The sequence below is a fragment of the Periophthalmus magnuspinnatus genome, chromosome 5 (genome assembly GCF_009829125.3).
Source record: "Periophthalmus magnuspinnatus isolate fPerMag1 chromosome 5, fPerMag1.2.pri, whole genome shotgun sequence".
Taxonomy (NCBI): Eukaryota; Metazoa; Chordata; class Actinopteri; order Gobiiformes; family Gobiidae; genus Periophthalmus; species Periophthalmus magnuspinnatus.
The window spans coordinates 32,529,171-32,545,248 of NC_047130.1; the positions used below are offsets into that span (position 1 = coordinate 32,529,171).

The 16,078-nt window shown below is 38.7% G+C and overlaps 1 protein-coding gene across 2 annotated transcripts in view; it reads right to left on the bottom strand.

The window, feature by feature from the left end:
• Window positions 1-460: 460 nt before the first annotated feature.
• arhgef10la (Rho guanine nucleotide exchange factor (GEF) 10-like a) overlaps window positions 461-16,078 on the bottom strand; it is a 113,355-nt gene continuing 97,737 nt past the window's right edge. Inside the window, exons 24-27 of one of the 2 annotated variants that reach the window (XM_033966214.2) lie at window positions 13,876-14,018; window positions 7,426-7,597; window positions 3,701-3,820; window positions 461-2,881 (exon numbers count right to left, since the gene is read on the bottom strand). In XM_033966214.2, coding sequence (XP_033822105.1) covers window positions 2,337-2,881; window positions 3,701-3,820; window positions 7,426-7,597; window positions 13,876-14,018 — 980 coding nt within the window. In that variant the 3' untranslated portion in view covers window positions 461-2,336. The remainder of the gene's footprint in view (window positions 2,882-3,700; window positions 3,821-7,425; window positions 7,598-13,875; window positions 14,019-16,078) is intronic. The other variant, XM_033966215.2, reaches the window with a different exon arrangement.

Sequence of the window (16,078 nt, forward strand, 5' to 3'; positions counted from 1 at the left end):
GGATCTTGTGGGTAGAGGAACATCCCTCTAGAGACCATAAAACCACTTCTGACCTCAACGACATGAATTAAAGATACAACAGAGTTCTAGGCCCAGATTTACATGAAAATAACAGCATTCAAGGGCTTGTTACATTTTGAATGATGGTTGGCTGTTAAAATGCTTTTGAATCTTCAGTTGTAAAACAGAATAGAGGGAGAAAATTATCAATTAGCTGGTGGGGGAATCTTAACTGTGAACTTTATGCCTCATCAATGATGGAGGGAGACGGGGATCTGTGTGTGAAAGTAAAGACTAGATAGAAATTGGTAAAAAAAAAACAATATAATGTGTGCAGCTGTTTAATTATTTTGTCTGTGGCCTTGCAGTGAGGGTGCTTCACCTGTTGGCGCTCAGTGAAAACACGTTTATTTCCTTGTTTGGTACATTGTTTTGGTGAAGTCAGAAGTTCATGTTGACAAGGCTGCTCATGCTATTAGTTTGTAAAGAGCAGAGCAAAACCCATCAATGCTGTGTGTGGCAAGTTATTATTTCAGTTTATGCACAACAGTTTGTTAGTAAAAATGGTTGAATTTTAATAAATATTTTTCCCACATAAAAACACAGAATCTTCAGAAGAAAGCTCCAAATAAAAACATTCCTTTTTCAAATAATGCTGACAGTTACCAATAATTACATGCTCTGTTAATTCCAATTATGTATATCAATAAGCTACATTATTCCAGCCATTTACTCTCATTTATCCAGGCTTGAGCAACTTGATTTCTTGTGATCAGATTTCACTATAGCAATTAGTTAAAGGTTCCCTATGTAACTTTGATACCTACATGACTCCATGGATATGTTATTGCTTTGTCTGGAAAGTTCCATAGTATGGTGTTATATTTAATTATCTCCATCGAGAAAAACAGGTGATGTTATCAGGCCAAGTTGCATGTCAGATCTGGTGGAAAGACAACCCTGGTCACAGTGAGTTTTTCACAAATACTAATGTAAAATAGATATGTTTAATACCGCACTGTGGAACATTTCCAACAACATAGTAATATATCCACGGAGACCAGAAAAGTTATATAGTAAACCTTTAAAATAAAGGAGGTTTTCCAAGACATTTAAATTCATTGACATGTGCCAGCATCCTATTTATTGTATGGATAAAGATTAGAAATAATTGTATAGTGAATCTCAACATAATTAAGACATTTTCAGGTTATTATTATTGTTTTGAATAGTGCTTTCATTGTCTGTTTTCTTCTGTGTCTCAGATTGTGATGTTGTTTACAAGTCTGATAATTACTGAACAGGAGACATTTCATTTAAGTGCATGTAGAGGTGTGTATAGGTTTGTTTTGTTTCAAGCCCACTGACTCCTTGACCTCATCATTTCATGTGTTTTGGCTTTAGTTTTAGAGTCATTTTGTTCCAATGTGACATAAGGCAGTAAGCAAAAGGCATTTCTACCACTGGGACAGTCCTACTGAAGTTGTTACCTTGTTTTGAAAAGACTAAAAAGAGTCCATTTTGAGCCACAATGGAAGGTGTTGTACATTCACATTATAAGGGACATGGGAATGGCTGGCAGAGCTAATATAGTGATGTGCTTTGTTATGCGGCGGTAGTCCCAGGCTCTCAGCTCTAAACAGATGGGATCTCTCCCACAGGATCAGATAAAAGGCGTCCATCTCCAAGTCTGCAGAGCATGGCACATCCAACAAAGACTGCATCTTTAAGCTGTGCCATGAGCAGGCGCGCACACAAAAGAGCTTCACTTTAAATGGATGTGGCAGAGCACACGCCGTGATGATGAGGTTAAACGCAAGCATCAGTCTTTAAAGGCAGAGTAAGCCATTCTAATCCACTGCACACTTAAACTATCTCCTCATTAATGCTTAGCTAGCTAATGTGTTTTTTAATTAGAAAATAAGGCAAAACAATAAGATTAGTCAACACCAGTGTGCAATGTGCAATGAGATGAGCTGGAATAACAAAAATAAAAACAACTAAAAACAATTACATTACTGAAAACCTAATTGTTTGGGTATGTGAATCTCACAAAGCCTACTATCAATGTGGGATTACTGGGAAATAATTGCTGTACATCATACTAAGTGTGCACTGCATTCCAAGCAGTGAACCAATGGTTACTCCACCTTTAAGGCTGGATGGACCACATACTGTACAATCAGATCTTATTATTGTAAGTTATTACTGTAGACAGTGTAGAGTAGGACTAAATTATGCATTCTTGACCTGCATCACCTGACTCTCATTATATTATTAAAATCCCTTGAGTTTGCGTACCATTGCGTACATCTATAAATACATGTATAACACCATTAGACAGTAAGTGGGAGCTGCCAGACCATGAGGACATTCTCTGCACTCTCGGCACCTGTCCTGTTTGTGCCTCTCTCCTTCAGTCTGCGGAAGCCCCTCCCTCCAGAGAGCACAGCCACAGAGCTGACACGGTCCCTGCGCCCCCCGTCCCGTTCAGAGGGGCGTCCTCGCACCCACATCTCGGGGTCATCACTCAGCTCGTAGATAGAGCCGTCCTCTACACTGTGCTCCAGAGACTCCAGGGACGACTGGGACACCTCGTCACCCTGAGCTGTTAATGGTCGTCCGGGCAACCCTGAAGTGGAGCGCAGCCTGTACTGGAGGAGCACGCCACGGCCCCTACCTTTGGCTTCTCCCTGGTTTGAAGAGGCCTGCTGGAGCGACTCTTGAGAAGACGAGTCAGTGCGCTCGTCTCCTCCACACGCAGAGTCTGGCCCGTCACACCAGGAGTCCCTCTTCAGCAGCTCAGGAGACAGGGAGCTGCAAGCCGACACCAGGAAGTCCACAGGCCCACAGTGCGCATTCAGAGAAATCATCCCTTTTCCTGTCCCACAAATGTACAACCATCAATTAACAATACCTTGTCTTTACATAAGACAGAGGACAAGGCAGGCAATTTACACCAGATAAAATTAGAAATCTTTTAATTGTCTTCAGCTTGCTGCTGCAGACGTTTAACAAACACTAGGAGTCAAGAACGTGGTGTTCTTTACTGGTAATTAGTCTGTTTTAGAATACATTTTAAGGCCTTATTTCAGTTTCTATTACTTACATTTTTGGTATGGTTTTGCCCCATTATTAATTAAGTTATCATTTATGGTTGTGGTACTACTACTAAGCATTTTGTCTTTTGTCATTGTCTTCCAAGTTAGTTCCAGGTAATAGTACAAAGTAGGTAATTAGGTAAAATAAGTTATTTTTAGAGAAAACAGATTTGAATCCAATTCTCATCATGTGTCTTTGACTCTTCTGACTTCATTCAGACTGTGACTGTGTTAATTACTGTTGCAGGTTATTTACATTTACATGTTGTTCAATAAAGTGAGTGGCAGTAAAAAATGGTCGTGCAGATGCAAGGGGAAATCTAATGACCTCATTCAGCCCAAATAATAAACAAAACGCTGCCAGGCACTTTTTAAATTACCCTAGAAGAATATTTTCTATATATATAGCATACTGTATGATTGCTGTGTTGCTGACTTGGAACTCATTGCTGTGATTCTTAGTGCCACAAGGAAAATGTGAAGTGTGACCCCAATAATGGGCAGAGCAGAGTAATTTTCTATCATAAAGAACCACTTTGCTTCGCTTTTGACCTCTGGAGAGGCCGGTCTCACACACAGATGCTTCCATGGGACCATACCTGTTATTTTGGGGATGCCCTCCAATTTGGGAACAGGTAGAGTGACAATTAGACCTTGAGCAGTGCCCACCCATAAGAGACCCTGGCAAATAAGCAGGCTTGTGACTCGCATCTTTTGGCCTGAAACATAAAACCAAACGCAAATAAATTATTACCTTCACAATCACTGGATCAGGGTAAAGTAACCAAGACAGTATGCTCTCTTGAGATAGTTATTTCAAGAGTGCAGACAGCAAAACACATTTATAGGAAAATGGGTTTCTGAAACCTTAATTATCTGTTGAATGCCATCCAAATCTCAATAAAAGTTGGCCTGTGTTTGTGCAAAGCTTAAACTCTGATCTGCGTTTGACAAGCTTAGCACACACACAGCACAAGCAGCCAGGGGTCCACATTACATAAGTTTATGAAATATTGGATTTGTCTCACTGCCGTTGACATAGTTGAAAGGAAAAATAAGGTTAAATTATTTTGAAATGCAAGCCTTGCATCCCCCTCAGCAGAGAGAATTTTAAACATAATGAGGGCAAACAAGTAATGTTGATAACTTATTAACTAACATTCTGTTCTCAACTTTTAGTTCTTGAATAAAAATGTTTACTTGGGCTTGCAGGAAAATGTGAGAGGCAACTATAAAAGTCAACACAACTAACTCCAGACACACATCAAGCTGATGTCTACGGATAGCAGAACACAGTACTGAGTGGCAGTTTTTTTAAAATACACTGCCTGGCCAAAAAAAAGTCATCACCAAAAAGAGGTCACACACTAATATTTGGTTGTTCCGCCTTTAGCTTTGATTATAGCACACATTTGCTGTGGCATTGTTTCGATAAGCTTCTGCGATGTCACAAGATTTATTTCCATCTAGTGCTGCATTAATTTTTCCCCAAGATGTTGCATTGATGATGGTAGAGTCTGACTGCTGCACAAAGCCTTCTCCAGCACATCCCAAAGATTCTCAATGGGGTTAAGGTCTGGACTCAGTGGTGGACAATCCATGTGTGAAAATGATGTCTCATGCTCCTGAACCACTCTGTCACAATTTGAGTCCGATGAATCCTAGCATTGTCCTCTTGGAATATGCCTGTGCCATCAGGGAAGAAAAAATCCATTCATGGAATAACCTGGTCATTCAGTATATTCAGGTGTCAGCTGACCTCATTCTTTGAGCACAGACTGATGCTGAACCTAGACCTGACCAACTGCAGTAACTCTTAGTTAAATCCAGGTGGTGACTTTTTTGGCCAGGCAGTGTACCTCAATATATATATACATAAATAAATACAAATTGAATGCAGAGCTTTATGTGTAGATAGCAGCTAGGCGAAAAAAAAAAAACATTTCTGAGCACTGATGCTTTGTATGCAGGACAATACAGGATGTTTACACAGCTTATCTTAAGGGAAAATCAAAACATTAAAAGCACATAAAAGATGATTTTGCATAATATGACCACTTTAAACATAAGTGATTTCACCTTTTACATATGTGTCTGAAGGGACTAATGTTGCACAATGCTAAAACATAATAATGTAAGTCTGAGTATATTTCCTGAAGGTATAACTTAGAACTGTATTAGTGTAATGGATACTGGCACATTCACTGAATCCTCTTGACACATTGAACATAATCACTTTGCAAAATAATTGAATTACAGCAGTATTTCATATTATCCCAAATATGTAAACGGATACTACATGTTTGCTCTTTGTCACTGTAAGATTAGACCTCATTTACATGTCACTGTGACATCATCAGATCAGGAGTCTCTGCAGACAGAGAAGCAGGAAGCAGAGCCAAATGGTAAACAGAACAGCAGATGGGTTGACACAGCGACTATAGCGGGGTCACAATTTGCTTGCCTTCTGCGCTTTCTTAATACTGTCTGCCACCTGCTCACAGAGTCTATTTGTACTTTGACTAGAGGCTGGAAATGAAGGAGTGATGCCTGATGCGGACACCCACTCTATAGATATAGCTTCTTTATCAGGACTCAACAGTCATAATGACAATGGCACTTGAGGAGGTGCATCTTAACTCCAGCATCTCACACCTCTAGTTTATCCCCATAGCAAGCTCTGGTGTTAAAAAAGAGTGTTGTCTCTAAAGATAAATTCTTACTTCCATGTAATATGTCACAGAAAGAAAGTTTACTTTGGAGTAATATTTTTGCACCCGGAGGACGCTGCTATTAAAGGCATTAGCGGAGAGGAGATCAGCAGTTTCGCCTGCTTCTGAAACTTCACTGCTGTTTACAGCCAGTATAATTCCCGGTTGAGGAGAAATAGTTTTTAAAGGAAAGGATTAGGGGCTGTATCATTACTGCTTGTCCTATAGTCAAGAAAAAACCTAAAGGAAAAAGGCAGCCATTGATAAAAGAAAACTATTACTATTTTATGAAGCACATCTGTACAGCATCAAGGGATGGTCTCTAGTGAGTTCAACAAATCACAACGCAACTCAAAGCTCTTTCTGCTTTTAACCCCCTGAAGACATGAACCGATCAGCAGCTTTCCCCCCGGATCTCCCCGCGGGGCCGCTGTGCCGGGCTGCCACCCTGCCTCAGATGTGTTGCATATTTCAGCAGGAGAGGCAGAGCTGCGAGAGGAGGACCTGTGGGTCACCAGCTCTCCGCAGATAGTATGGCCCTGGATTTATAACTCTATCAAGAAGCATTTCCATGAAAAGAAATGTGAACTTTGAAAGAGAATTGAAAGGGAATTATATATATATATATATATATATATATATATATATATATATATATATATATATATATATATATATATATATATATATATATATATATATATATATATATATATATATATATATATGAGACAGATTCTTTAAGAAAGAAGGCAAAAGGGCAAAATGAAGACCCAATAATTGATTTAATTCATTAATTTGACTTGACACAACTGTGGTTAAATCTATGCTCAAATGATAAACCAGTTCGACCAGTTCGATTTGTCTGGGCAAATCTAAAAAGAAGGAAGCTTTGCAATTCTCTCCAGCACTGTGCTCAAGGTTTCCCTTAATAATGAACACACCGTGCAGTGAAGCTATGAACACACTTTTCATTCTTCTAAAGAATGGTGGAGCTAGGGATGTCCCTCTTTTATTTATAAGTGAATGAGGAAGCCATCATGCTCTATTTACAGCTTGGTAACTGTTCAATCAGGCTGATGAAACTCTGTTCTCAGAGTCAGTCTATGCAATGCTTTTCAGAGATGAGGATATCAGTGCAGAAGAATATCCATTCACTGAACCAGACCTGCTTTAAGAATGCAACTTTAAAAAGGCCCTATTATACATTATGTTATTGGAGTTATGTTAAAAATATAAATAAATATAAATATAAGCTGAAAAGAGAAAACACTGCATCTGTGCCAGTGAAGCAAAGGGGAAAAGTACCTGTAGCGCCTGAACATTAAATAAAAGGCAGTGTTTCCATGGGAACCTCCAGTTTGAAAATCTTTACTGCTGCCATTTCACTGCTCCTCAACCACTTTATTTCATTTTTATTAATTCCTCCTTTTCACTCGTGGCTCAGTTCTGGTGAGCACTTGAGATGGATACTTATACAGGTGAGATCCATGAACAAAATAATATGCTGCTACAGACAGCACCGTCACTGGAACCTCTGCCACCTCCTCTGTCCCTAGTGCTGGCAGATGGCTTCAGCAGAGGTTGGGGTTGTCTCTGTGTGAGGAACGTACCAGTGTTGAGCAGTGTAGAGCGCATGGAGATATTGATTTCCTGCAGAAGCTCCAGCGTCTCGGTGTGAAAGAGGCGAATGGAAGAGCCTTCAGAAAACGCCATCCACACACCCCCGCCCACCTGCACCATGTGGGCCACACTCACCATCGGGTCAGGGTGCACTTCAAACCTCTGAAATGGAGCAAAGAAGTATTACTTGACATTCATTATTACTTGACATGTGTAAGCAGTATATATCATAAGGTTATTATAAGGGTTAGAGATGAGAGGTTAAGGTTAAGGTACACTATATTGCCCCCCGAAACAAAATTCCTTCTCTCCATTTGACCCATCCTTAAATGCCACTGGAGTAACCTGTCAGGACCAGCCATGTCCAAATCTTGACCTATGCTTGTTTAGGAGTACCTTAGCTAGAGGATTTTACCTGTGCAACATGTAGGTTCAGTGAATAACAGAAGAATTACATATTTTCTTAACACTTTTAACATGTATAACTTAATGAGCTAAATTAAGATACTTGTAATTGAATGGAATGTACACGTTTTTACAACTTAAATATGATGTCATATGTGTATGAATTCCAGAGCTTTCTCATACTGATGCCTATGTGACTAATGCTTGCTGGAGATTTTCAGTTCATGAGGTTACAAACACAGTACAAAGACTTAACATGAGCATATCAGATCTAGAGGAGAGTAGTAATATCCCTCTGTGTTTGGTTAGAACTACATTTGAATCTTCTGTAAATAAAGTGCATCCTAATTTTGTCTTTTACTTTCTGATGCACGGGGCATGTTTTGCAGCATTTCTCTGGCTGCAATGTTTTATGAGCACAATGGGAAAAAGGAGTTTGGGGTGACGAGTGTTAATGAGTAGCTCTGTGTAAATGCAATGAGCCTTATCATGGGGACACACGCAGCCCCCCGGTCCAAGGCGTGACTGGGGCTGGTTTGGGAACCATCTTGGAGCCCCTATCAGTGTCACTGCACCAGCCCGAGCGATTAGTCAGCCAGTGAAGATGAGAGGCACACCCAGCTCCTCAACATGAGTGCACTGGCGGATTACCACCTGTTAGTGCGCCCTTGCCAACGGGCCCTTCTTTGTTTGAAATTAGGGAAAGAGACGAGAAGTCTTTGATGTGTGTGTTTTTTCCTTTACAAATGAATTCTCAGCTGCAGATGCATGCTCCGTCTGGGAGATGGTGGCTAACAAACAGAAGGTATCTGTAATAAAAGTGCAAATTTCACCTTCAGTCACTTACTGCTATTACTTAACGCTATAGGCGCACTGGGAGCTCGCCTGGGAGATTGTGTGCCCTATATAGAGTGAGTTAGACTTTACAAGGCCATTTGCTCACCTGCCTCTCAAACTTGCATGCTGTCAAAGTCTATTCAGTTGTTTTATATGCAAGAGTGGAAACTTTCATACATTTAGTGTTTCAGAAAAAAAACCTCACACATGCCTACATAAAAAAAACGAAAGTAAGTATTTACTTTTAATATATTTAAAGTATTACATATTTACTCTGTTTCCTGTCTGACATTATTGAATACCATGCCTGTCATGTTTATAGTTACATGGATTTCCTTTCACCCTACTAGCCATAATGAATATTGTATTGTATTCTCTTACAAATGACTTTGCCTGAAATGATCCTCAGACCATTGACTAATTACTGCAGCAAGCTCACAAAGTAGGAAAATACATCAAGTCATGGTAAAATGTGCATTAAAAACACAGGATGACAGAGTGAACCATAATTACTCTGAGTCACAGTTTCTGTACATACTTCAGTAAATGCGCTCTGAGTCATTGTGTAACATCTAATTACTGTACTTACCGGTTGTTACATATTGAGTTATTTTGTAGTAATATGGCTACTTTACATTTTTCTTAATGACAGGTATTTGTAGTGTAGTGTAAAATAAAGTATTATCCTAAAGGGTTTAGTCTAGCTCTTTACTATTAGATGCAGACAGCACACAGCGGTCTCATTTTCATAAAGTGTTTTATCAGCTGTGACACTGGTGGACAGCATGTTAGCTGTTGTTAGAAGAAACACCAGTCTGACCTTTAAAAGTTGTGAAAAGCACTTATATCTCATCACTGGGAAGAATTAGGAAGCTAAGAATGTGCTAGGAAAGTGATAAATTAGTGTGGACCATTGCAAATAGTTTAAACCATTCTATTTTTCACATTTTAAAAGACAAAAAAACAAAAAAAAAACAAAGAAAAATCAGGTACAGTGCCTTTAATTTGTTATTAAAGGTCTACTTAAACTGTTACTCTACCAAACCTGAACTTATACTCCAAGTACAGCTGACTCTATGTACACTGTGGAAACTGTGTACAAAAATAAAGTACGCAGGGTAAATGAAACATGGTCTGTGTCAAAGAGAGGATAAGGACGAGCCACAACAGTTGGCCCGAGCCAGCCACCTGCTATTAGGCTGCTAAATCCAGCTATGCTTACAGAGATGAGCTGTTCACTGGAGCCTGACAGTGGTAATGTGCCCTTTACACTCAACTCAGCAGTGTTGCACCAAGCATCAGTATCCCAGTACAGGTCTACCAGCAGAGAGAGGGGAGAGGACAACAGGTAGCGCCACAAACACTACATCTGCTCTAAATAGCTCATTAGGCCTTCATTACGCCAACTGACAAGGTGTGTCTGTCCTCTGGCCAGGTCCCCCTCCCCATGAAACAAACAGACAGAGTGGAGTGGGTGAGTGTGGATGTGTGAGTGATGGAGGAGAACAGGTGGAAAGAGAAAAAGTAATAGAAAGAGGAAGGAACAAGGAGCTGCCAGTCAGGAATGATCAGAGTCTAGATGCCCATGTGAGTCCAAGGCAGTTAAGGCTGCGCTGTTTGGGGACGTCTCTAGTGGAGGAGTTAGCGGAGCAAGCTAATAACGCACAGCTCACCAACACTCTATCAATGCCACAAGGATGTGCGACGCACCAGTAACTCTCCAACTAGTGCTACACATGAAGAGGCTTTTGAGTTTTCTCTGTACACAAACCCACATACCTTTTTGGAAAATTTTCTCCACTCTGAATAGCCTCAGAAGACTGTTTAACCTTAACATAGAGTCTCATAAATAATGGCTAAAATAAATTGCACTAGCTCCAAACAGCTTCAAATACACTGCTGGAGGTCCCTCCTCTGCTCAAATGTTTTCAATGGGAGCAATTTCAAATATTACAGTGATAACACACTGTAATGGGTCTTGTTAGTACTATTAGACATTTTTATTATACAATTAACTGCCATTTCTTGCAAGTATTGGCATGGCAACATATTATGGCCTAATTTGGATGACATAACAGTACTAACCCTGACCTTGTATGCAGTTAAATGTTTTATTATATCAACATTTAAAGGCCAGGTTTTTCCTAGGGCAGTGAGTGGGTAAAATGGTGTAGCCGCTGGCACTGGGCTTGCTGTGACATATTCAGCATTCTCTATGGGCCAAATCAGTGTAATCATTAGTAGGAGCGAACATGGACCTCTGCTCTCTCCTTGCAACATTTCAGCTGCTGCACTTTAGGGAATATGAGGCTGCTTCGGTATGTAAGCTGAACATGTTAACATATGAGTACGTTATGAATGTTTATTTTATTTACACATATTAAAGATGCTTTATAGTTAACTGCAGTACCAGGAAAAGTGTATTTTTATAAGTAGTGTAGATGAGAATTTGTTTTGAGGTATTATTTCCTTTTCCTCTCAGCCTGCTAGCATATGAGTTTACAAACAGACTGGGTAATTTTGGATGTATTTAGGCCTGTCACAATAACTACTATATTGACTCAACATTCAATATATGAAAGCTGGAGTAATATATTTTGGGGCTCAGTATTTATGGTCTGTAAATTTTCTTTGTAAAAGTGGGGACATTTTTGGTGTTTTTGTTGTAATACAATTACATTTGAGCTGTAAAATGTTGAATAAATGACTTTGATGGCTAATTATTGACAAATAATAGTAGAGTTATGTTCTGTTAAGTGCAGCTAATGCCTTTTAATGACACAGTCGGTTTAAAAATGATTTATTGGCATTATCCTGCATTAATGTTATTGTGTCAAAAAGCGAATTTCAATATTATCGTTTATTGCAGTATTTCTCTGTACCAATATATCGTGCTTCAAAACTGTTATTGTAACAGGCCTAAATGTACTGAATATGTTGAGCTTGAACTGGTTTCAGAAAGAAAAGAAAATAGGTAAGTAAGATAAGTAAGATATACATTTCTACAAAGCATATTTTTTATTCATCCATATATTTAAGCATGATGATATATTGTGTTTTGGCTAATAATTGTGTTTACATATGTGCTATCAAAACACCTAATCTTTATTTTTCAGCTCTGGAGGAGAATATGTTTGTTATGAATGATAATATTTCACATATGCATACTTGTCTGTCACTTCCCAGGAAATTTCACTTTGGATGTTTTTGTCAGGACTATAATTTTCTTGTAGTCCCAGAAGAATGGGCTGTGAGCATAATCAAACAGCACGAGGAGCAGAGAATAAAAACTTATTTGTGTTTATCCTCCCCTGGGTTTCTTTTACCTGAATATTTGGAATTTACATTGATATTCGTGAGGCCCGACTAGGTTGACTCCAGAAATTAGTGGTGTTAAACATTCAGCAAAGTATGAGGTGAATAAATGAAAAGGGCAGCAGTTCTGACATAAGATCTTATATAACCACAGGGCAATAAGAATGGACAAGCGTTACGGAGAAAACTAGTTCAGACACTTTGTACTTTGAGTGACAGAAGATATTATTCATTCTTCATATTCCTGTTAGGGGTCTGGGGAATGCAATGTAATAAAATGTACTAAATATGCTTATGAGTTAATACTGCTGCCAGATACTGCAATAACGTGCTTACTTTATTTTCACTTATGACAAAACAGGGTTTATAAAGTATAGAGGAGATGTTTTACTGGATGTCCTAATAATTAAATTGTTGTAATATCATCACCATTGTGGCAATATTGAGAATATAAGAAAATGCAAACTTTCTACAAGACTTGTGCATGTTCATAGTAATAAACAATATAATATGTTATGTATTATTGCAAACTTGTTCTGCTGCCAATCCTGGAGACGGGAACACTTACTTGTAGGAGAGATATTGGTTCTCAATGTGACCTTATGAATGAATAAACATGTTGACATACAGCCATGACATTATGTATCATCACCAGGTATGCTGCATTATACCTCTGAAAAATCCCTCTCCTCTCTGTACACACGAACGGCCCAAAGCAGCTATTGCCCCCTGGAGGACATATTAGTAAGGAAGTATTAGTAAGGAAGACAAGGTTAGCTGAAGAAGTAACCAGAGTTGACTTGTTTGACCTGTTGAGCTCTGCGGGAGAAAGAATGAACCAAAACGAAGCCACTGTTCTGGTGTGGCCATTGGACTGATTAAGCCTCTGTCTCAGGAGGGCCAGAGAAGAGCACCTCCAGGCAGGCTGTACCTTAAGACACTTATCAGACACTTTTACATCATTTATAGTGCTACTACAAAAGCTTAGAAGGTAAGGTCTCCATTTTAGTCTGGGTTTATAAATATTACAGATAAAGTTTAAATTGTATTTTAGAATTCAGTATTTAACATAAACCATGCCAAAAAGGATAGGTACAGTCATTATACCATATGAGTGAATAGACATTTTAACAGTGATATTACCCATTTTTTTTTAGCTTTCTAATAAGAACCTTTTACTCTCCACACAGCGCGATCAATGACAGAATAATAATTAAACAATTGTGTGCTTTTCAGCAACAAAAATCAAGGCATCCATTAGAGCCCCCAAAACAGACTCCTCAACCCTTTTAGACCCCACAAATACATCTCTGTGGTAAAAAAGAAACTAATATCATTTGCAATATGTGCAATTACTTTATTTTAGTAAAGGGAGATGGAATGATTTCAATAAACACTGTGTGCTAGTGAGTTTGAGTTGTATTCTGTGTAAAGATGAGGAAAAAAAAAAAGCTTTCACAAGTTTTGGTTCTGTCTTTTAAATGCCACCTGGCAGCTCTGACAATAGCCAAGGATTTGTGGTAGCTTTATTCAGAAAGGACTGACACGTCTCTGTATGAAACCCAAAACACTTTACTGCTGCGCTCTGTCAATATAAAAGATTTTACATAACAACAACTATTCAGAAAATTAGGATGCACCCACTTTACACTCAAAAGCTTGTCATACCACGTAGGACTGACAGCAAATATAAAGTATACCAATAATATGATAGTGATAATCATCATGTGATGACCAACGTTAACAAATATGCATAAACCACCTTGTAACCATGTTTATCTCTTCTTATAGTATACTAACGATTTACAAGTCAAATATATCATGATGTTTGATAAATAAATGTGGCATAAATGTGCCAACACTTTCTCTCATCTTGTGTTAACCTGGAGACTGAAGTTGGAGGAGTTCATGACTGTGACGGTATTCCCACTGCTCGCCCACACATTTTCATCCAGCACCAGCAGTGTCTGTACCGGCTCTGATCCCAAACTCACCGACCGGCATGGCTCTGTCTCCCAAAGGTCATCTGCCACAAAAGGAAAAAAAATAAAAAGATATACTTTACATAACTAATATGTAACATTTTACAAAAGCATGCCAGGAGGGCTTCTGACAATTCACTGGCTATGTTTACATGATATAAAATAATCCGATCTGATTTCTGGAGTTACGAGATTATTTAAATGCCATGTTACAGTTAATGTGAGTAATAAGATCTATTTCTGATTGTTCACAATGCACAGGTCTTGATGAGGAAAATGCTGCAAAAAGGGCAAACTAGTCAACTCAGAGTTGTTGAATGCAAGAAATTACAGTGTAGAAATTAAAGTGTAGGTTTCCTTTTTTTAAGCTAAAGAGAAAAAAATGGATGAGAGCCAATATAAACTACAGCTCAACTTAATAGTGTGTTCAATACCAGTGGAAATGCTCACAGTGTGCTGAGCCATAGAGGGTGCTGCCACCCACATGCTAATAAGTCAACATAAGAACACTCTAATCCACTTTAGAACTTCTCTAACAAACAGCCCTTTTCTTTTTGTTTTTCCGTTTTGCTTCATCAGTGTGAAAATTAAGTATTTTTTAATCAAGGAATACACGCAGCAGCAACACAATATACAGTACATTACATAAATATTAGTGTTTTGAAGCCAAATTAGAGAGGAGAGTACATCCAGCCATTCAATTAACATTTTAAGTTGATTCCTGCCTTTTTATAAGCAGGCCCCAACAGTGTCATCTGACTATGGTGGGTTAATTGCTTGGCATGTTATAAAGGTCATTTTGACACCTTTTAAAATTTCACTTGTGGTGTAAATGCCCCCCGCTGGTCTCTTTTTTCCACAGCAGCTTTTCCAAACCTGCGCCAAATACAATGGGATCCAGTATGCCTTCCAAAATATTTTAACGCATCAACTTAACAGGCAGAATTGGAGAATGCATGGTGCATAAAATGTTCCACAGTATGATTAAACTTATCTGTCTCCATAGAGACACCACAAAGCCAAGTTTCAGATGAAGCCCCCACTGATAGTGCATGTTGGTTAAGGTATTTTAGAGCTATTAACCTCACTAAAACAATATGGTTTGTTTTCATTTGATTATTTACTCTTTATTGTAGAGCAGTATATGGTGCACAGTATTATTTGTAAAGGAAAGCTTTTTCACCCCCTAACTTTGAACTATGAGTCTACTGCAGGTCCAAAAATATTAACATTGCTAGATTGCTTTGGCAAAGGTATGTGCAGAACATGCATTCAAGGTGTATCTTGTTTTTTTTTGTTTTTTGCCTCCTAAAATGATTTAGACATAAATACATTTTTCTTCAAAGCCACTATTTAAACATGTCTAAGACTCTGACAAAGTATAATTTATGTGTCTTACATAAACTTCGATATACCATTCTCTCAAATCTCTCCAATGTGATTTATGCATTGTTATCCTTTTGATGCAAGGCTATATTCAAGCTTTGGCATTTTTCTCACTACTGCAGCGGTTTTTGACAGCAGTCTCCTAGTCAAGGGCATACATTTGTAAAATGCATAGCAAATCCACAAACATTTTCCACCAGCCTCCATTGCTTTCTGAAAGTTCTTCTTTTTTCAGAGCATGAATAGTAATTTTTAATCGGCAGGCAGCAGCTTGGTGTAATTAATCATTCTTTCTGCTTGGGAGGAGAGAGGAGCAGAGGAGCAGCAGCCTGACTTACTGTGGCCAGGTAAGAATGAATAGTGATAGAGCTTTTGTGTTAGTGCTGCCTGTGGATAGTGCGGAGATAGAGAGTAGAGTCCTCTTTTGGTCCAGTGCAAGGCTTATAAACCTGTCACAGCACACACATGCGCGAACACACACACATGCAGACACACACGCTACTGCTATTTTCATACATACAGTGTGGAAAAACCATTAGCCATGGGTGATACACTGAGTAAGCATAACCTTTTAAAGCAGTTTATCATAATGAATTCACTACATATTCAATTTGGCACCATACCATTCAATAAAATTATGTTTCAGTTTAACACAGAATAATAATTTATTTCAACTGAAATGCATTGGGTTAAAGAAGGTAAAGTGGCCATCATATTA